This window comes from Pecten maximus, chromosome 5, assembly GCF_902652985.1.
Source record: "Pecten maximus chromosome 5, xPecMax1.1, whole genome shotgun sequence".
NCBI lineage: Eukaryota > Metazoa > Mollusca > Bivalvia > Pectinida > Pectinidae > Pecten > Pecten maximus.
In genome coordinates, this window is record NC_047019.1 from 1,206,466 (window position 1) to 1,229,847 (window position 23,382).

The 23,382-nt window shown below is 34.7% G+C and overlaps 1 protein-coding gene across 1 annotated transcript in view; it reads left to right on the top strand.

The window, feature by feature from the left end:
• Window positions 1-23,382, top strand: part of LOC117326792 (dynein heavy chain 1, axonemal-like) — a 112,175-nt gene that overhangs the window by 72,832 nt on the left and 15,961 nt on the right. Inside the window, 22 exon segments of the mRNA XM_033883517.1 lie at window positions 1,071-1,244; window positions 2,025-2,303; window positions 2,594-2,725; window positions 2,950-3,051; window positions 3,053-3,196; window positions 3,677-3,826; window positions 4,065-4,225; window positions 4,643-4,868; window positions 5,386-5,581; window positions 6,447-6,598; window positions 7,101-7,300; window positions 8,096-8,240; window positions 8,877-9,035; window positions 9,745-9,876; window positions 10,456-10,629; window positions 10,972-11,151; window positions 11,967-12,143; window positions 16,367-16,537; window positions 18,721-18,851; window positions 19,493-19,637; window positions 19,985-20,080; window positions 20,566-20,676. Coding sequence (XP_033739408.1) covers window positions 1,071-1,244; window positions 2,025-2,303; window positions 2,594-2,725; window positions 2,950-3,051; window positions 3,053-3,196; window positions 3,677-3,826; window positions 4,065-4,225; window positions 4,643-4,868; window positions 5,386-5,581; window positions 6,447-6,598; window positions 7,101-7,300; window positions 8,096-8,240; window positions 8,877-9,035; window positions 9,745-9,876; window positions 10,456-10,629; window positions 10,972-11,151; window positions 11,967-12,143; window positions 16,367-16,537; window positions 18,721-18,851; window positions 19,493-19,637; window positions 19,985-20,080; window positions 20,566-20,676 — 3,537 coding nt within the window.

The window sequence follows — 23,382 nt, forward strand, 5'->3', positions numbered from 1 at the left end:
TTAAGTGAGGTAGTCACGAGCTACTACAGGTTGGTGACCTTGAAGTTCACACACAGATAAACTCAACAATAAAAAGCACACCAAATTCTCCCCACCTTCTGAACAAAACAAACAAAATTCTCTCTACCTTCTGAACAAACAAACAAAATTCCTCCTACCTTCTGAACAAAACAAACAAAATTCTCCCTATCTTCTGAACATACAAACAAAATTCCTCCTACCTTCTGAACAAACACACAAAATTCTCCCTACCCAAATTCTGAACAAACACAAAATTCTCCCTACCTTTTGAACAAACACACACAATTCTCCCTACCTTCTGAACAAACACAAAAAACTTTTCCTACTTTCTAAACAAACACACAAAATTCTCCCTACCTAAATTCTGAACAAACACAAAATTCTCCCTACCTTTTGAACAAACACAAAATTCTCCCTACCTTCTGAACAAACACAAAAAACTTTTCCTACTTTCTAAACAAACACACAAAATTCTCCCTACCTTCTGAACAAACATACAAAATACTCCCTACCTTCTGAACAAACAAACAAACAAAATTCTCCCTACTTTCTGAACAAGCAAACAAAGTTCTCCCTACCTTCTGAACAAACAAACAAAATACTCCCTACCTTCTGAACAAACACACTAAATTCTCCCTACCTTCTAAGAAAATAGCCACAGCGTTTCATCTTTTGATGTCAAAAGCATCAAAGAATGCCGACATAGTAACGAAACCATAATTCCAACTCAAAATCGAGAAATCGAGGACCAATGTAAACAAAAATGTAGACCGACATGGAGACCATTGAAGAAGTACCGTTAGGGAGGGTAAGGGTCAAATCACATCAAAAACACATAACATTAATCTTCTACAGTATAACGTGGTGATTAAGTCCCATGGGACCCAAAAGATCTGTTAAATGAAACAACCACGGGGATGTAAAAACTTGTCATTATCTTCTAAGCCTGAGGTTCTAACACAGGTCTGACCCGTGGGTAGAACTTCATAATCAGATATGTTTGAATAATTAGTTACATATTAAATATATACTTGTGTCCTTGTGTTCAGCCCGGTCAGAAGATTGATGACTACTGGGAGCCTGGAAAGGGTATGTTGTCCGACCCTGGAAAGTTCCTGGAGGGTTTGTTCAAGTATGACAAGGACAATATCGGCGACGACACCATCAGAAAGATTCAGTCGTACATTGATGATGAAAACTTCACCCCGGCAGCCATTGCAAAGGTAAAGTATACATCTTATATAAGTTTCTATCAGAAATTTTTATTTACAATTTTGATGGTAAAAGGAAAGAAAGTACCCCTTGAAGATATCATTAACATTAATTTTGAATATAGCTCAACATTAGTTATACCCCCGCAACGAAGTTAGGGGGGTATACTGGAATCAGGTTGTCCGTCCGTCCGTCCGTCCGTCCGTCCGTCCGTCTGTCTGTAGACACATTTTGTCTGGACAACTCTTCCTAAACCGAAGTGCCGATTTCAATGAAACTTCACACAAATAAAGAGGACCATGTGTAGATGTGCTTGCCATTTTCTTTTTCTCAAAATTATGTTTGCTTTGGCAACTGGAACAGGTTTTCCGATAAGAACCATAACTTTAAGTTTGTCCGGACAACTCCTCCTAAACCGAAGGGCCGATTTCATTGAAACTTAACACAAATATAGAGGACCATGTGTAGATGTGCATGTCACTTTCTTTTTCTGCAAATTATGGTTGCTATGGCAACTTTTCACTGAATTCTCTTTATTGTGAACAACACATATTTCCGACATTCTGAATTTCAGAAATATCTGCATGCACAGGTTATCTTAGTTAGCCTCTAATTAACAGTTCCATTTCACCATTGACTCGTGCAGATTGCGGGGGTATTAGTCAGCCATCCTGGCGACAGTTCTTGTTGATTAGACTTTTCACAGATTTATAACTTCTAGTGGTGGAATTTAAATGATGTCAAAGCACACGTGTAGTATGGATTATAAATGTGTATATAACACGTTACAGGTCTCCAAAGCTTGTACCTCGCTCTGTATGTGGGTAAGGGCCATGCACAAGTACCACTTCGTAGCTCGCGGTGTGGCCCCGAAAAGAGAGAAGTTGAGAGTCGCTCAGGAAGAGTTGGCTCTTACACAGAAGATCCTGGACGAAGCCAAGGCTCGTCTTCACGACGTTCAGGAAGGTATCAGGACTCTGCAGGCCAAATATGATGACTGTGTACGCAAGAAGGAAGAGCTGGAAAACAAGTGTACGGAATGTGAGGGCCGACTCGGCAGGGCAGACAAGGTATGGTCTCTAACGAAATCCATATTATTGTAAACTGTAATTCCTAAAATATTAAACTATTAATGGAGCATACTGGATAATCAAAAATGTATTGGGCACTTGTTTATGATATAGCTTACAAAATGTTGATGATAAAAATTATGAATGAATACTTAAATTAGTGAAGTTGAAAGTAGAAATAAATCAGATTTGTTTGTATTTACACAGTGGTTTCATTTGATATTTTATTGATTATGTTGATTACTAATTGTGACGGTTAATTGATGTGTTGTAACATTATTGTATTGTAGCTGATTGGAGGGCTGGCCGATGAGAAGGAGAGATGGAAGGAGTCTGTCCTGAGGCTGGAGACAATCATCAACAACTATGTTGGAGACGTTTTAGTGTCCGCTGGTTATGTGGCATATCTCGGACCCTTTACGGTAATTATATCCCAATATAAAATCTTCTTCTTCAGTACTTAAGTACAAAGTACACGTGTGCTTTGACCCAGATCTTTAAAACTCTGGCTATATATATGTTCGTTTCATGAAAGTATTCCAGATATTGATATAATGCAAATGATAAGTATAATGATTTATCAGTGTAATTTAGATGAATTTTCATTAATTTTCAATCAAAAATTGAAATTCTGTTCTATTTATAGGGTGAGTACAGACAAAGTATGGAGAAGGAATGGGTGAGAAAGCTAGATGAACTCAAAGTGCCAAGGACGGAAGATCCTACGATTGTCACTTGTCTCAGTGATCCCTGTGAAAATCAGGAGCTGGCAGATTGCCGGTCTGCCCAAGGATAACTTGTCTGTGGAAAATGGTGTCATCGTCCAGTATGCTCAGAGATGGCCGCTGTTTATCGACCCCCAGGGACAAGCCAACAGATGGGTTAAAAACATGGTACGATTGGACACCTCCTTAAATTACTGTATCAATACAAACCAAACACAAACCATCTGCTATACCTTGTTGTGATTCATGTTACATTAGTTAGAGTTATCTCCCCTTAACCACTCAGTATGTGGAAGCAGGGATGTTGCCGTCTAGAAATGGAAAATTAACATTTTGGGAAATTGAAATTATTACATCATGCCTAGGTAATATTAATGCATACATTGTTGTCTACATTTTAAGGTAGTATATATATATGTATACCTGGTATAAGTATGTTTCATATGTAAAGCATAAATGTAGCAAGTATAGAAATTCATATTGCTCAATTCATATATTTATATTTTAGGAAAGACTTAAATAGTGGAATTTTTTTTTTTTTTTTTATTTCTGAACAAAGAGATTCCTTTCTCAAGGGAGAAAATGATATGAATATTCTAAAAAAGAAGGTTAAAATGTAGATGTATGAGCTGAATCTTGATTTTGCAGGAAAAAGATAATACCCTGGATGTAATTAAGCTGTCTGATAAAGACTTCCTACGTAGTTTGGAGAACGCCATCAGATTTGGTAAACCATGTCTGCTGGAAAACATCAGCACAGAGTTGGATCCTGCCCTGGAACCTATTCTACTAAAACAGGTATGTCATGTTAATACAAGCTGTGATTTTTTGGTTGTTTTACAAGTTTACAACTTTAATTTTTTTTTTTTTTTTTGTGGTATTTATTTCTCTTGAGGATATTGAGCCCACAGCCAAATTCTTGTATTTTTACATGTAATGAAAATTAAAAAAAATCAATAAATAAAAAAAAAGAAATAAAAAAATCTTGTATTCTATGTTATTTGCCTTTTTTGACTGAATTAAATCTTTTCTTCAGGTCTTTAAACAACAAGGAAGCATGGTGATCAAGCTCGGAGATGCTGTGATTCCGTACCACGACGACTTTAAGTTTTACATTACAACCAAACTCCCCAATCCTCACTACACTCCAGAAGTGTCCACAAAGGTCACCCTGGTCAATTTCACCCTGTCACCAAGGTAATACTACTCTTCTACATCTGGAGCTCCCAGCCAACTCATTTTACTGTAAAAAAAATTGTGAGAGGATCTTAATCTTAATGATTTAACAGTATTAAATTCAATAGCTATCTAAAGTCGAATCCAGATAAATAGATTTCGAAGAAACTTGGTAAATGGTAGGTTTTCCCGGATATTTTACTGATCTGTTTAGTCTAATGACTAATTTGCTCAAATGTTGTATTTTGATGAAAATTTCATGATAATTTTTGTTTTAGTAAATTTGATTAAAAGTTGAAGATAAATATAAAATATTTCCTCGTTCTACAATAAGCCCATCTACACTGATTGGTGTAATGGTCCTGTGCGCTTACTACAACCACAATAACGTCACCCCTGACTTATATGTGACCTTGAACTTGACCTTTCCTTCCACAGTGGCCTTGAGGACCAGATGTTGGGTATCGTAGTGGCTGAAGAAAGACCAGATTTGGAAGAGGCCAAGAACCATTTGATCATCAGCAACGCTAAGATGAAGCAAGAACTGAAGGAAATCGAGGACAAAATCCTCTTCAAACTGAGTACGTCTGAGGGTAGTCCTGTGGACGACGTCGACCTCATCGCAACACTGGAGGCATCTAAGATCAAGTCACAGGAGATCAAGGTCTGTTTGGTGGCCATTTAAGCAAAGAACAGCGGTTTTAATGTTGTTATAGTCGATATGGCAGCAAGATGTATGGTGGGCAAATGAAGCATGGAAACCCTAACCATATCGACTAAAGCAACATTAAAACCACTGTTCAATACTTATATTTACATTGTCTTCCCATTTCCGTCAACTTTGAAAAAAACTCAACCAAAAAAAAAACTACAAAAATCTCGCCTTTTTTAATGTCACATGACCCACTGGGTGTTATAGCCTGAGGCACTGGGTGTTATAGGCGTATGGTGGCAACTGCCTCTTAGCATTGTGTCAATGGGGAAATGCGGAGCAAATGTAAATATTATAGATTATCGTCAACTTATCTGACAGAAAATCTCTGTCCAACGCTTAGTCTATGTGTTTTGTCAGATACAGATAATATTATAGTGTATTACTGTTTATTATTTTGAAGTTTTTGACAGTTTTTTCATTTTAATTGAATTTATGAAGAATAATATTAACAATATCGTTGTTACAGGCGAAGGTGATCGTAGCCGAGCAGACGGAGAAGGATATTGATGTGACTAGAAGCCAGTACATCCCCGTCGCCGTAAACACACAGATCCTGTTCTTCTGTGTGGCAGACATGGCCAACATCGACCCCATGTACCAATACTCTCTCGAGTGGTTCATCAATATCTTCCTCGGCGGCATCACACACGCTGAAAGAGCAGGTATGAAATGTCCTGGTAAATGTGGATTGGTAGTAAAATTATCAAGATATTTTCATGATCTCTTAAATTGTTTAAAGTCAAGAAGCCATTGATTAGAGTTTTACTAACTCAATGTCTCTTGAATATCTATGTCTACAAATTATTGGTCTTCCTGTAATCCCACCCACTTTGATATAAAAAATTACGTGTAGATATGGTACAGGTTTAAAAGTTTGTGATTTACTGTGAAATTCGCCAAAACAAGATGGATCCGATTCTAATAAACTGCATTGTGTTCACATACAAGTATAAATATCTATTTTATTCATTGAACTTGTCATATTATGTATTTGTTTGCATGTATATATATATATATATATATATATGGGGCAAAGAAGTAATTCAAACAGTGTAAACAATAAGGTTTGTTAAATTTTCGAGGCAATCCGCCCCTTTATCAAAACACAAAAAATCACAAATACAATCACATAATATATATAAGAAGTACTGGAAATACAATATAATACAATAAGAATAATGTTTTAGTAACTGGAGAAACCACAATGAACCCTTCGGCAAACGTGGGCCGAAGGCGGATACTAGAGTGACTGCATCATGTTCAAACACTAGAACGCTATGCGACCAATGGCAGAGATATTTTGAATTCCCCCGCATGTGATATATATATATATATATATGATTTAATCTTATTGTGAAGTGGATTTCACATTTGTTTGTGTCTTTAATGGAAATTGTTTTTTGCCCAATTTACATATGACTGCTGGGACTGCAAATGTTTGAATTACATTATATTTTGATGGAAAAAAATAAGGATTTAAAAAAAAATTATTTATCAAGTTTTTAATATTTGTGTTGTTATTTACAGACAATCTTCCCCAGCGAGTGCAAAACATCAACGAATACTTCACTTTTAGTCTGTACAGTAACGTGTGTCGTTCTCTGTTTGAGAAACACAAACTCCTCTTCTCCTTCCTCCTGTGTACCAGGATAAAGATGAACAAAGGGCTCATTAATATGGTAGGTATTATAGAATATAACAATGGGGTAATATAACAATGGGGTAATATAACAATGGGATTTTATAACAATGCGGTTATATAACAATGGGGTAATATAACAATGGGATTTTATAACAATGGGGTTATATAACAATGGGATTTTATAACAATGGGGTTATATAACAATGGGATTATATAACAATGGGATTTTATAACAATGGGGTTATATAACAATGGGGTTATAAAAACTAGTGACTTTAATGCAAAATTTAACTTAATGCGATAGCACCTTTTCCAGTAGTTGGTTTTAATTTGACTTTTTAAAGATTTTCCGAGAATAAAACATAGTGAATATGTTTATTGCAAATTTGCAAGCTTTTGCAAAAAAAATTGTGTCAAAAAAAACCCAAAAAAAACCCAGTTTCTTATTGTAGATGTTTATTGTTTGCGAGATTGAGTGATTCTTAAAGTATTGAAATGTTGATCTGATAAATTTAGAATTGACATAATTATTTCTACAGGACGAGTGGCGTTTCATGTTAGCTGGTGGGATTATCAAGCCTAAGGTAATCGACAATCCCGCCCCTGAGTGGATATCTCCAAGATCGTGGAACGACATTCTCACCACCGGAGTTCTCGAGAAATACTCGTCGTTTGCAGATGACTTCAAGAACAACGTTGATGGCTTTAAGCGGATATTTGACAGTGGTGATCCCCACAAGTATGAAATATTTCTCTTATTTTCCCATGTCTTTGTCTCGTCTCAGATTCATATAGGCCTGGAATACTGACTTTGACACTGGTTCCTCACCATCGCCGATTCTGTATCACTGCGTAGTAAATCCTAATCCTGGGCCTCAAAGTGGTTGGAAGCATAAAGTGCTACCCTTTTCTCACTACATGTATTCATCTGTCAATCCATCTGTCCATCTGTCCATCAGTCCATCAGTCCATCTGTTCATCTGTCCATCAGTCCATCTGTCCATCTGTCTAATCTAGAAGTTTTGCCATTCATCCATTAATGGCAATAGGATGTTGAATTTTAAATTGAAGTTCTTTTGAAACTTAAGATTATTGCTGTTCAGTCAAATCCGAAAATTGAATGATTTTTTTTGTTCCGATTTTTGAAATGTTTTGCACTTTGTTAGTACTTTGGCTCCATTTCTTTCATAGACAGTGGAGAAAAATTCTCAGGTTTTGTGTAATGGTGTGATAACACATTCATTTCAGCCATTTTGTGCTGTCCTCGTAGTGTCCTTGGGCAGACACTTTACCCAAATATCACTAGATTGCATAAGACAGGACTCCTGTATGTTAGTTAGTGAGGTAGTCACCAACTACTACAGGAGACCCTATCTGAAAATGACTGTTAACAGAGAAATAAACCCAACAAAAAAAAACCCACAAATGATTGACACAGAATACTTTACATTATAAGCAATAATATTGAAATTGAATGATTAGTTGTGAAATTTTCATTATTATTAGTGATTTTAATGGTCTTTTTTCTGTACAGGGAAGATTTACCAGGGGAGTGGAATGACAACTTGGACTCGTTCCAGAAGATGATTATCCTGAAGTGTCTCCGGCCAGACAAGATTACAAACGCCATGCAGGAATATGTAGCTAATAACCTCGGCCAAAGGTTTATTGAACCACAGGTATAAAATTGATAATTCTATAAATTGATACATTTTATTAAACCACAGGTATAAAATTGATAATTATATAAATTGATACATTTTATTAAACCACAGGTATAAAATTGATAATTATATAAATTGATACATTTTATTAAACCACAGGTAGAAAATTGATAATTATATATATTGATACATTTTATTAAACCACAGGTATAAAATTGATAATTCTATAAATCAAAACATTTTATTAAACCACAGGTATGAAATTGATAATTCTATAAATTGATACATTTTATTAAACCACAGGTATAAAATTGATAATTCTATAAATCAAAACATTTTATTAAACCACAGGTATAAAATTGATAATTCTATAAATCAAAACATTTTATTAATCACAGGTATAAAATTGATAAATCTATAAATCGATACATTTTATTAAACCACAGGTATAAAATTGATAAATCTATAAATCGATACATTTTATTAAACCACAGGTATAAAATTGATAAATCTATAAATCAATACATTTTCTGTTACAATGGAGATATAAATTCTGCTTTAAAAACTGTTTAATTTTACAAGAATCTCAAAATGAGTTTTTTGCCAAGACAACACATTAATCCATACTAAAGTTAAACATTAAACTTACAGACAGCGGACCTTCATCTTGTGTACAAAGATTCGTCGCCAACAACGCCACTCATCTTTGTCCTGTCTACTGGAACAGATCCTGCGGCTGACTTATACAAGTTTGCAGAAGAGATGAGATTTACTAAGAAACTCAGCGCTATTTCTCTCGGACAGGGACAGGTTAGTTACCTATAATTTACTTCAGAGAATTTAAAACTTTCTAGAATTATAATATCTCTTATTAAAACAAACCTGTACAGGGCTTTTGGGGCCGATTTGGGGCCAAAATTTGGCCCCATTCCCCACGGCAAAATTGGATATTTTTCCCAATCTGACCAGTTAAAATTCACAATCGGATACATTTGTAACATAAAAATTATTTGTATAAAAATCTGGATGGTGCCGTCCCGTCTACGTTTTATTGGTTATTCTGGCCTGATAAAGGGAGATAATGCTCTAGAGTCTAAATGAATATAACATAGATCTATATTTGTGTCTACTTGTTATTTTTACCATTATGTCCATTTTTCCCAATTTACCTGTTGCCGCACATTTTTTCCCAATCCCAAAGCCATAGGCCCCATTCCAAAAATAGTGAAAAAAAGCCCTGCTGTATGAATATTTGTAAAATAGAACTGTAGTTGACTTTCCTGTAATTTAGAATAATATCCGTCTCTGGAATGAAAATTATTCAAAATTGAAAATTATTCAAAATTGTGATTTAGTAGTAGAGCTAAAGCAAACTACATTGTATCAAATTCAAAATAAATATTTAAACTGTTACTGTACTATGAAGTCATATGCTCAAGTGACCATCTATCTTCATTATGTAATCTGTATATTTTGTGAAGAATGATATGTCATTGATATTGTTGTAATTAATTTCTAGGGTCCGAGAGCCGAGGCCATGATGAGAAGCGCCATGGAAAGGGGAAAATGGGTGTTCTTCCAGAATTGTCACTTGGCGCCAAGTTGGATGCCCACGCTGGAAAGACTCATTGAACAGATAGACCCAGATAAGGTTTGTCTTGTTGTTTGTACATGTACTGGAGTGGTTCAATTTACATGATATATTTTCTCTCAACACCGTGTAGAAGTACCCAACAACTCATTAAGTGTCTTAAAAATTTAAACAAAAAAGTTTAAACATACTGCTACTGGCTGTTAAATTTCACACATGTTTGCCAAAGTAATTACTGAAAGTTGTCTACTTGTTCTTTTTTATTTTTTCTAACAAGTTCGTAGAATATTTGATAAAAATTGTGCATATGTGTTCATTTCCTTCTTTCTGAGTGTTTGATATCATGGACGAGCTCAGTTTTAAATGAAGGCAGAAGATTGGACAATTAGAATTTTGTCTGACAATGTCATCGACCTTGTAGGGCAGACATCTCAAGAGTCTTGTTAACAGTCTTGTTAATAGATTATCAGAAATGTTTATCTGCCTCGAGTTTGTGAGCTAAAGTCCAGCAAATTGAGTAAAGTTGATTTCCAAACGAGATTTTCGGTAAGCATTCAGCAGAGTTGATATGTACAATTTCACTGTAATTAATACCTGATTGTGACAGAGGCTCAAACTGATGTGGTATTTTGGGTACAGGTGCACCGAGACTTCCGTCTGTGGCTGACTAGTATGCCCAGCGCCATGTTCCCCGTCTACATCCTACAGAATGGATCAAAGATGACCGTAGAGCCGCCCCGAGGACTGAAGGCCAATCTTCTCAAGTCATACACCGGATTCTCAGATGACATGCTCAACGCTTGTGGCGATAAGGTCAGATTTTAATCGGATTTTATTTATTGATAATTAATCATTTATAACAGACTTTAAGTGATTTAAGAATTAATTGAAAAGTGAATCTCAGATTTTCATTAATTTGATGATTAACTGATTATATTTAATTAATTTGATAGTTGATTGGTTATATTTAACTAATTTGATAGTTGATTGGTTATATTTAATTAATCTCTGACTGATTTGAATAATTAATTTATTTCATGAATCTAAATATCAACTTTATGTCAGCAAAGTTATGTTTAAAGAATAAAAGGTTATATAGAAACACATACAGTTTTACGTGTGTTGTTGATCGAAGACTTCCCTGTTTCGTTTCAGACGCCGACGTTCAAAATGTTACTGTTTTCACTGTGTGTCTATCATGGTGTTGTGATTGAGCGTAGGAAATTTGGAGCGCTCGGTTTCAATATTCCATACGAGTTCACTGATGGCGATTTGCGTATCTGTGTTAGCCAGCTGAAGATGTTTTTAATGGAGTATTCTGATATCCCCTACAAGGTAATGTATTAACTTCTCATATTTATATAAACATTGTTTAAGGTAATAATAAGTTTTAAACAAGCGCGTGTCATCTCGTGGGATATCTCAGCGTGTCATCTCATGGGATCTCTCAGCGTGTCATCTCGTGGGATCTCTCAGCGTGTCATCTCGTGGGATCTCTCAGCGCGGGATCTCTTAGCGTGAAGTTGATTTGAAAAAATTCAGATCAAACTTCATAAATTTGTTTAATCTGTAAATTTTACAACTAAATTATTTTTTTTTTTTGATAAAGGAATCTTCCAACCCAGGAGAAAAGCAATATATCTGTTCGTATTACAATCATAGTGCATCTCAACAGTTACGATATATATAAATATCAGATACACTAAGTGCCATCTAATGTAGTAAAAATCACAGGTGTTTTGTCCTGACTCGTCAGTGATGCAGGAAATTGACATCAACATTTGTCAAAAAAACTGAAAAAATGTAACAAATATAATTCTGCAGTTCTTTCTTATGAATGACAAAAATATTATGATTTTAGATGCCCCAGATCTGGCTCCAAACGATAAAACATTATATGATATAAAGACACTTACCAGGAAGTTTTGTAATTGTGTGATTTTTGATATAATATCATTTCAATACAAAAGTGATGTGGGCCTGTCTGGTTACATGTGTTATGTGATCTGAAAACACTCATTTTGATAAAATGTACTGACTTTGTGATTGCATTATCTTTGGATTTTCATATATTTCCACATAATTGTTTTTAAATTGCCCTTTGCTTGTCTATAATAGTTTCTCCGTGATTGCCACATGTCTTCTCACAGGTGCTGGTGTACACGGCGGGACATATCAACTACGGCGGTCGTGTTACAGACGACTGGGATAGACGATGCATGATGACAATCCTTGGTGACTTTTATCGACCCATGGTCCTCGAAGACGGCCACAAATACTCAGAATCAGGGATCTACTATCAAATCGACACATCTAACGACCATAATGTAATTACGTGATACATCAATAGTGCATGTGTTTAGTCGAACTACAGCTAAAGCCCGCCGACCTCTTGGTGTGGTCACGGCCGTAGTATGATAGGTAGCCCGTGCCCATTACACTGGGTGTATCACAGTTAACTTATGGACGTTGGAGCGAGAGATTTGAGTGAATGTTGACGCTGTTTGGAGTTGGTGCTAGCTCGCCAAGAAAGAACACATTTTTGATAAAACATCTTGAACTATTTCAGTACCCGTTAATGTAACAAAACGTCTTGAATTATTTCAGTACGAGTTAATGTATCAAAACATCTTGAACTATTTCATTACCAGTTAATGTTACAAAACATCTTGAATTATATTAGTACGAGTTATTGTAACAATCTATCAACTAGAAAAACTAGACCATAAAATTGTTATCATTGTTTCTGAGGTAATAGGATGTATCGTTTCTACCCCTCCCTTCCTAACACTTTAAACCCCTAAATACAAACAACAACAACCCCCCCCCCCCCCCCCCCCCCCTCTCCACCCCCACCTACCAAAAGAAATAAGACAAAATATATATAAATAAATACAAAGTAAAAGGCAAAAGGATGCTCCAAATTTCTATTAATAACTTGATAAAAATTTTAATATCTTTGACAACATTTGAAAATTGAATATTATATTTGATGTCAGTAAATGTGTTCTTTGTTGAGGGTTTGTGACAGAGAGTGTTTTTTCACCTTTGTAGTTATAGCTCTGTTTTAGAGGTCATTGGTAACTTTAACAGTGATCTTGACAACTGTCCAGTATGCCTTGCTTTACTGATGGTATAATTACAAGTCTACCCAGCTGCATAGTTAGACACCAACTTTTTAGGCACCACCATAAAGTACATTGTGACTGCTATCATTTAAAGGCAGAAATTTAAAAATTGAAAGAATCTTTTTTTTTTCTATGATATTTAGCCAGGACTGATAATTATACCATCTATGTATAGTGCAACTTATAAATACTTTCTTTAGTAAATAGAAGTAAAACAATTCCATCCTTAAAAACTGTTTGTTGACCTATTACACAATATTTTGGTAACAGTATAATTTTCTATGTAAAGTTTTGGAAAAAAAAAAAAAAAAAAACAACTATCAGAAAATTTATTTTATTTTAACCAAACACTTTTAAAGGATGGATAAATTCATTAGATAACTATTTATCTCTAATATACTTCGGGGCCAAAATTTAATGTTTTTCAGAAAACTTTATCAACATTGTAATTTAAACTTAAAAATCTAAATCCATGTTCAGGTCAGTACCACAAAGAATTGGCAGTGGTCTGAATATGATGAAATTTTTATTGAAAGTTTTTAAAAATGCCACAAGATCTTGTTTGGTTGCTTGTGTTATATCAGTGTGAAGTTAATGATTTTCAGACATTTTTAGGCCTTGACCACAACACTTATCTAATCTAACATTTATTTCACTCCTGTATTTTCTCAGTGGCTTTCTCTGTAGTGAAGTTCTGTTTTATATAGATCTTTTCTACTTTCAAACTTCTGTGGGAATTATGTATAGCTTTGTTCAGGGCTGTGATCTTTTTCTTTCTGATTTGCTTTTTTTTTGTCAGCACTTGAAGCTTAGTGGGGTAGTATCGGGACACACATATATAGAAATAATAATTAGTTTGCATGTTACGGTAACTATATAGTACAATCATTGACAGTGGGGTGAACTACTGTTAATGTCATGACTGTTAATGTCACATTCTGGTTAATAACATGACTGTTAATGTCACATTCTGGTTAATAACATGACTGTTAATGTCACATTCTGGTTAATAACATGACTGTTAATGTCACATTCTGGTTAATAGCATGTTTTCTTGAAATACCATTCTCCCCCTCTATACATACTTGTAGATATTTGTATAGTGACTTTATAGAGAGAATTTAAGACTAAATTTTTACCAATTACTGTAGATTAATATCTCTGACATAAACAAATCATTTATAGAGATTTATGACATAACCTTAAATGGCAATACATATATCTAGGTCACACCTGTATTTGGTAGAATAAAACTAGTTCTACTTTCACTTTTGCATGCCTTTACATAGTCAGTATTTAGCCGGAAATTAGATTTCACTTGAATATCTTTGACAAAAATCTTCACTTTTCTAATTAGAAGTTATAATAGTGAATGATATATCACAAAGGAAAATACTGTAGAAATTTATTTCTGTAGACAGTACTCGATACTGGTATATGTAGAGTATATGGTTGATGGTGAGAAAGTGAGTATGTAAACGAGTACAGCTCAACAGGTAAAACTATCATTGGGCCGCGGTGGCCGAGTGGTTAAGGTGTCCCGACACTTTATCACTAGCCCTCCACCACTGGGTTACGAGTTCGAAACCCACGTGGGACAGTTGCCAGGTACTGACCATAGGTCGGTGATTTTTCTCCGGGTACTCCGGCTTTCATCCACCTCAAAAACCTGGCACGTCCTTAAATGACCCTGCATGGCTCTTAATAGGACATTAAAAAAAAAAAAAAAAAATACAAATTCATGGGTATGGAAATACCTAGTACTTTCATCACAAAACTTTAATCGATTTCCAAGGAATATTTTTGTATTGTATGAGAAACTATTAGCATTTATGTGTTGTATAACTGAGAGTATGGTATCTGTAAATTGATGACTGGTATAGTTCACCCAGCTACATAAATAGACACATTATTTTCTGTGACCCTGATGATATCTATAAATAAATTTGAACAAAGGTTTAGTTTACCCAGCTACATAAATACAAGAGATAAGTTATAATATTTTTGATTAACTGGTATATTATAGAATTTGTCATTTTTAGTTTTGAATTTTAATGATTACAACTGTTGTATTAGGTAGACAAATTTGAAATAGAACAAACACCATTCACTTCCAAGGAATTATATTAAAACATCCAAGAAATTAGGGTTTATCATTGACTCTCACCTAGATTAAGATAGAATTTTAACTAGAGAGACGATTCACAGAGAAAAGGCTCGCAGAGGAGTGCGATATTTGTTATGTTGGCGGGTGTCCGTGGGATTAAGACAGACCTATCTCTGTTTGATTTTCATGTGTTTTTTGTTTGAGATTTTGGTTTGGCTAACACTATCAAACCTTTTGTTTGGCTTCCCTAACCCTGACAAATTCTGTGTGTTATATACCCTGGCCTGCTGAAGTCGTATGTTTGTAGCTAAGGAATGGTTCAACCATCAGGATTAGGTCTCTCAGTAAACATGAATGGCCATTTTTCATCCATGGTTGTGTCCTTTCCCTTGCTATACACATATTACTAGATATCCCTATAAATGTTTTTAAAACTTTTTTTCAGTTTCTTTTTAACTTTAAAATTTCAAACTAATCCCAACCTTGTATAAGAGAAAAGAAAATAGATAAAAGAAATACTGTATGTGAAGATAATTTAGAAAATAAGAAAAATTTCATCAGTTTGATGTCATTGATGCTGTGATTGTGTTACTGTAAATCACTTATATTTCGCGAGTACTTAATTTTACGAACGCACCTCATTTTGTTTATTCGCGAATACTAATTTCTCAAATTATGATCTCAAAATGACTTTAAATTCGCGAATGAGGTTAACAGATCCGCGATATTTCCATGTGGAGAGTGAAGTGAGTTGTTTTCAATGTAAATAAAGCTACTTTACTTTAAACATATTTTATTTCAATTAAGGAAAAGGGATTAGGCACAAGTTATTGCAACTTACTAAGGCCTTCTCCCAAATAAAGCTATCACGTCCGTTCTGATATCTGATATAAGTATATGATTTATCATTCTATTATTACTTTAACGGCGATGTCTGTTCACCATCTAAAGACCAGGGTATATTCAAAATGGATGCCACTTATTCTTGTCATCCTTATATAAATATTCCCGAGCGATTTTAATTGGTGTTTGACTCTCCTCGCGAATTAACGCGAAAATAAATCCAACGTGAATTTATAAGTGATTTACAGTTAACATAATTTATTGTAGGATGGATTGTCGTAAATTTTCACTACTTAAGAGTTTATAAGAGATAAATACTGTCTTATTGGTTACAAAAGTCAGGATTGATAGAAAAGTTTCGGAAATAAACTTCACTTTTTTTGTTTGTCATCAAACTGCCTACATGAGCTCCTAGTGTGTGTGTATGCTAGGTAGTGCTATACAATGCCATCACAAACTTGTTTCTCTACAGGGATATATGGCTTACATCAAAAGTCTACCCATCAATGACAATCCAGAGATGTTCTCTCTCCACGACAACGCCAACATCACATTCGCTAACAACGAGACAGCAAACTTGTTGGCAGGACTGCTGAAACTACAGCCTAAAACAGCCAGTGGTGGCGGAAAGTCCCGGGAGGAGGTGAGAAAATCTGTCATAGATTTATGTTGGTGTAGGAAACACAGCCTCAGTTTGTGTTAACATTAGAAACATAACTTTAATTTATGTTGACAGTGAGAGCATAAATTTGTTTTGTGTTGACAGTGAAAACATAGATTTTGTTTATGTTGACAGTGAGAGCATAGATTTGTTTTGTGTTGACAGTGAGAACATAGATTTAGTTTATGTTGACAGTGAGAGCATAGATTTGTTTTGTGTTGACAGTGAAAACATAGATTTGTTTTATGTTGACAGTGAGAACAAAGATTTGTTTTGTGTTGACAGTGAAAACATAGATTTGTTTTATGTTGACATTGAGAACATAGATTTAGTTTATGTTGACAGTGACAACATAGATTTGTTTTGTGTTGACAGTGAAAACAGATTTGTTTTGTGTTGACAGTGAAAACATATATTTAGTTTATGTTGACAGTGACAACATAGATTTAGTTTATGTTGACAGTGAAAACATAGATTTAGTTTATGTTGACAGTGAGAACATAAATTTGTTTTGTGTTGACAGTGACAACATAGATTTAGTTTATGTTGACAGTGAGAACATAGATTTAGTTTATGTTGACAGTGAGAGCATAGATTTAGTTTATGTTGACAGTGAGAACATAGATTTAGTTTATGTTGACAGTGAGAACATAGATTTAGTTTATGTTGACAGTGAGAGCATAGATTTAGTTTATGTTGACAGTGACAACATAGATTTAGTTTATGTTGACAGTGAGAGCATAGATTTAGTTTATGTTGACAGTGAGAGCATAGATTTAGTTTATGTTGACAGTGAGAACATAGATTTAGTTTATGTTGACAGTGAGAACATCGATTTGTTTTGTGTTGACAGTGAAAACATAGATTTGTTTTGTGTTGACAGTGACAACATAGATTTAGTTTATGTTGACAGTGACAACATAGATTTGTTTTGTGTTGACAGTGAGAGCATAGATTTGTTTTGTGTTGACAGTGAGAACATAGATTTGTTTTGTGTTGACAGTGAAAACATAGATTTGTTTTGTGTTGACAGTGACAACATAGATTTAGTTTATGTTGACAGTGACAACATAGATTTGTTTTGTGTTGACAGTGAGAACATAAATTTGTTTTGTGTTGACAGTGACAACATAGATTTAGTTTATGTTGACAGTGAGAACATAGATTTAGTTTATGTTGACAGTGAGAGCATAGATTTAGTTTATGTTGACAGTGACAACATAGATTTAGTTTATGTTGACAGTGAGAGCATAGATTTAGTTTATGTTGACAGTGAGAGCATAGATTTAGTTTATGTTGACAGTGAGAACATAGATTTAGTTTATGTTGACAGTGAGAACATAGATTTGTTTTGTGTTGACAGTGAAAACATAGATTTGTTTTGTGTTGACAGTGACAACATAGATTTAGTTTATGTTGACAGTGACAACATAGATTTGTTTTGTGTTGACAGTGAGAGCATAGATTTGTTTTGTGTTGACAGTGAGAACATAGATTTGTTTTGTGTTGACAGTGAAAACATAGATTTGTTTTGTGTTGACAGTGACAACATAGATTTAGTTTATGTTGACAGTGACAACATAGATTTGTTTTGTGTTGACAGTGAGAGCATAGATTTGTTTTGTGTTGACAGTGAGAGCATAGATTTATTTTGTGTTGACAGTGAAAACATAGATTTGTTTTGTGTTGACAGTGAGAACATAGATTTAGTTTATGTTGACATTGAGAACATAGATTTGTTTTGTGTTGACAGTGACAACATAGATTTAGTTTATGTTGACAGTGACAACATAGATTTATTTTATGTTGACAGTGAGAACATAGATTTGTTTTATGTTGACAGTGACAACATAGATTTAGTTTATGTTGAACGTGAGATCATAAATTTGTTTTATGCTGACAGTAAGATCATAAATTTAGCTTATGTTGACAGTGAGAACATAGATTCATTCAAGTTTATGTTGACAGTTGAGAACATAAGTTTAGTTTACGTTGACATTAGAAATATACAGGAAATTGGCTCAGTAATGAGACAACCTGACTAGATGAAGTAATATCACGAGTAAGCCACATCTATTGTATATATCATATCATATCATTAAATAACTGAAGCATGATTAGAAAATTGTATAAAAATCTTTTGTGATATCAATGTTCGTATCTAGGTTATGGAGGAGACGGCCAAGAGTATTCAAGAAAAGGTGCCGAAGGTTGTCGATATCAACATGGTGATGGAAAAATACCCCGTCATATACGAACAGTCGATGAACACTGTAATCATTCAGGAAGTCATCAGGTAAAATATCCTCCGAGGGTAGTCCGGGGCTTTTCTGAGGCCATTAATAGATTTAAAGTTTATTTTATGTAACTTAATGAAGCTAATTCCCTAAAATTTGCAGATTACTCCTAAAAATCCCCCCCTTCCCCTCACACCAATCTCTTATCTACTAGTTTTTTGCTCAAATTTTTTTTCTGATTTTTTAATATATTTTTTTTTTGGTATCAGTCATTTCGGGGAAACAATGATAAGATATATACTGTAAAGTGATTTTATTTCGCAGAGTTTATATTTCATGGGGTTTATATTTTGCTATATTCACAATTTGTTATCAAAGTGCAAATTCAAAACCACAGCAAATATGGTGTTTACAGGTCAGCCATTTTTACTATCAATATCTGATGAGCGTGCGTATGTATACCAATGAACTCGTACCTCCTATTGTGTTTGTATACATGATTTTATCTTCAATTATTTATATAGATATATTATAAAATACACTTTTTATATTTATTTCCAAATTTATTATACAGCACATTCAAAAAACACATATTAAACAAAATATTTACGGTGATAGGCTTTTTGTACAGATTATATAAGTTGCTGGTACAAAAACGCGAAATTAAAGCACTTTACAGAAATCGGTGGTATTGTTTCAGATATAACCGCCTCCTGAGTACGATCCACACCAGTCTAGGGGACATGCTAAAAGCCTTGAAGGGTCTGGTCGTTATGTCTCAGGCCCTCGAGGAGATGGCCAACAGTCTTTACAACAACATGGTGCCCACTATGTGGTCAAGCAAGGTCAGTATACAGCCATTGGACAGTGGTCAGTCACTTAAAAGTTACATGTAGTGTTACCATCACGAAACGTTTGATATCTACGTTAATAAGAACAATGACATCATGTAATTGACAGCAAAACAAAACAAAAACTTTCTACATTTTTTCTAGTAAGTTTATTTACATATTGTCATAGGACTAGTTGGGTTTATTTACATATTGTCATTTGAGTAATTTGGTTTAGATACATATTGTCATCACACTAATTTCACTGGTATTGGTCGTCTGATGACAAATATCGATATTGACCACCACATGTCGTGTCCTGTTAAGTTCAGCCATGATGAGATCCATGTCTGTGATTTCAGGCCTACCCGTCTCTGAAGCCTCTGGCAGCCTGGGTGATCGATCTCCAGACTAGAATGGTATTCATCAACAACTGGATCGAACAAGGAATGCCCAAAGTAAGTAATATCATATGTCTTATTGATATCTTTTATTTAACCGAAACAAGTGATCAGGAGAAATACTGATCTGAATTTATATTATCAAAGAAAAGAGAAATCAGACAAACTAACATCTTCAATAGATTTTTTGAACATATCCTCCGAAAGTGGTCACAGAAATTATACATGTGTTGCCCTTCTTCATTTTGTCCATATGTCCCATGTTGATTTGAGAAGTGTAGTAGAGATCACCAATTATTATATTTAATAGATTCTGATATTTTGTGTTCTTTGTGGAATATCAAACATGACTATTGTGTAAATCAATTCGGAAAAGTCTTTTTTTTGTTTTCTTTTTTTTTTTTTTTGTAAAAATGACATGTTTTGGTTTTCAGTTAGATTTTCCAATTTGGCCCCATTTCTGTCAAAATGTAGAATCATCCATGTTTTCCAAGCATTGAAACTCAATTCTAATATCTTCTGAATCATCTTTTCCCTTGCAGGTTTATTGGATTTCCGGATTTTTCTTCCCACAAGCTTTCCTTACTGGAACTCTTCAGAACTACGCCAGGAAAAGTATCACCTCGATTGATATCATTTCCTTCGAATTCCAGGTGAGTTATATCATCTCCAAACTTTGTCAAGGTCAAAGGTTAAACCCATTAGTGTAGAGGTCAAGTTCAGTCATTAAGTATCCTTACAATTTTGTAAATTAAGATTCTCACAAAAGGTATTCTGTTTTCAACACAGCATGTGGCTAGTACCGTTCGGATATGCCTCACTTTTGTGACAAGCCACCTAGAATTTTTATGACTTTGAATTGAATTATCTCCCTTCCATTACTTGAATTATGTGTACTCTGCATTCTTATCTGTGTGTCTGTAAGAGATGGTATCAACTAAATTAAGTTTGAAGTAAAGGTGTAAGAATTCTGAATTTCTGTAAGAGATGGAATCAATTAAATCTAGTTTGAAGTAAAGATGTCAGAAATTTGAATTTCAATACTAATGATTCCTTCACACAAACCCAATATTCCTCTCACTACAAAATCACAGATCTGTAGAAAAGGCCTGATATCTGGGGCCCGTTCGTTTATGCGGACAAACTGGTTCATCAGTTTTTAAATGTAATATTTCAAACATATATCTTGACGAACCTGCAAATGTTAATACAGACCTTGGAAGTCTTTGTCAAGGCTCGTCTGAAAACAATATAAAATCACCAGGTCCGTCTTTATTTCATAAACGAACCACACCAGTCCAAGTGGTCTAACCGCTTGGACAGCAAAAACGAAAACTACCAGTCCTCCCATAATGTCTACAGTTATACAGGAGCCAGGTTGTCGTTTTCTGTTCATCAACATATTTTCACACACTGCTCTGTTAAAATACTATGCCAATTTTAATTTCAACACATATTGACTTTCACAATAACCATTAAAAATATGGCTGTAATATATCATTTCATTTAATATTTACTTATAAAGTCGTATAACTGTTACAAACATGACTGTGATGTATCATTTCATATAATATTTATAGATAAAGTTTTAAATTTAGTTTACTTCAAAACAGTTAAATCTGATTCCAACAAAACTGTGTGAACGCCGTAACTATTTGATAGCTTGTGTATTTATATACATAAAAATGTTTAAGTTTCTATTAAAAGAGTTATGGCCCTTGATTTGATATCTCCTGTATGACGTATATGATGTTTGTAAACCAAATTGTAGTTATGGCACTGTATACTACAATGAGCAGTGATTCGGTCAGTGTAGGAATACAGCTGTGGGTGTTATAGATTAAAAAAAAGTAATGGCTGCCAGTTACTTTCGCCCAAGAGAGCTTTCAAATGTTAGCATTTAGTCACATAAGCCACCACAAAAAATAAAGCAACTTCACAAGTTATGAGAGTAAAATTGTATTATAAAGAAATGCACAGTTATCACAAAATTATTATAAGCGCCATTCTAGATCGATACGAATGTACTAAATTTGTAAACGTCATCAAACTCACAGGGGCTCGTTTCCGAATTTTGAGAAATGCAAGACATGACAACATTAAAAGGCCAGAATTTATAAAAAATCTTGTGAAAAAAATCAGCAGTATGAACATGATTTCCGCATGAGCATGTTTACTGGATTTTTGTGTTGTAGCTATTCAGTCATCTCAATATACCTTACTCTATCTTACTCCAAAATCCAAAACCGATCGATCGAGTCTCTTCAAAGTTGGACATTGTCTGTTATGTTAGCGACACTGATCTGACCGGACATGGAATCTCTTTTGAATGAAATAGCCCTGGAATCGTTTTCACCTACTGTCAAGACAACTTTGATTTAGAATTTATAAGCTGATATTTTTCTGAAAATAATGTAAATCCAGTCAATAGAAACATGTCGTGGTATGGGGCGTGTCATGGTATGGGGCGTGTCATGGTGTGGGGCGTGTCATGGTATGGGGCGTGTCATGGTGTGGGGCGTGTCATGGTATGGGGCGTGTCGTGGTAGGGGGCGTGTCATGGTATGGGGCGTGTCGTGGTAGGGGGCGTGTCATGGTAGGGGGCATGTCATGGTATGGGAGTTGTGTCTATAGAAAATGTCATGTTGACATTCATTAATTCCAAATAATAATTGAAAAATACAAATATAATTCCCATTAATTATTCATCCTCCTGAAGTAATCAATTAAATGTTATCTACTTTTTACATGATTTTAATTTTCAATAATATTCAAATATTTTGTTTCTGATAAAATCTTGTAGATTAATATGTATTTAAAGTGTATAGATAAATCTATAATGATGTCATTATCATGATCAATTGAAGGGTGTATCTCTGTGAACCCTGACCTTGGGAGTAAGTTATCATCAGACAAAACACCTAGTGATATTGACAGCTTTAATTATCATAAGACTGATGGCACATAAGGGAGTATCGACTGGTTAATGAAATGTGTATGAGAGGAAAATATTGATATACTTACCGGTAATTACCTAGCCAACCACCAGGGTACCATACTTATCCTGTAATAAGTCCAGGGGGGCAACTAGGATACCATACTTATCCCGTAATGAGTCCAGGGGGGGGGGGGGGGGGGGGGGCAACTAGGATACCATACTTATCCCATAATAAGTCCAGGGGGGGGGGGGGCAACTAGGATACCATACTTATCCCGTAATAAGTCCGGGGGGGGGGGGGGGAACTAGGATACCATACTTATCCCGTAATAAGTCCAGGGGGGGGGGGGGGGCAACTAGGATACCATACTTATCCCGTAATAAGTCCAGGGGGGCAACTAGGATACCATTTACCATACTT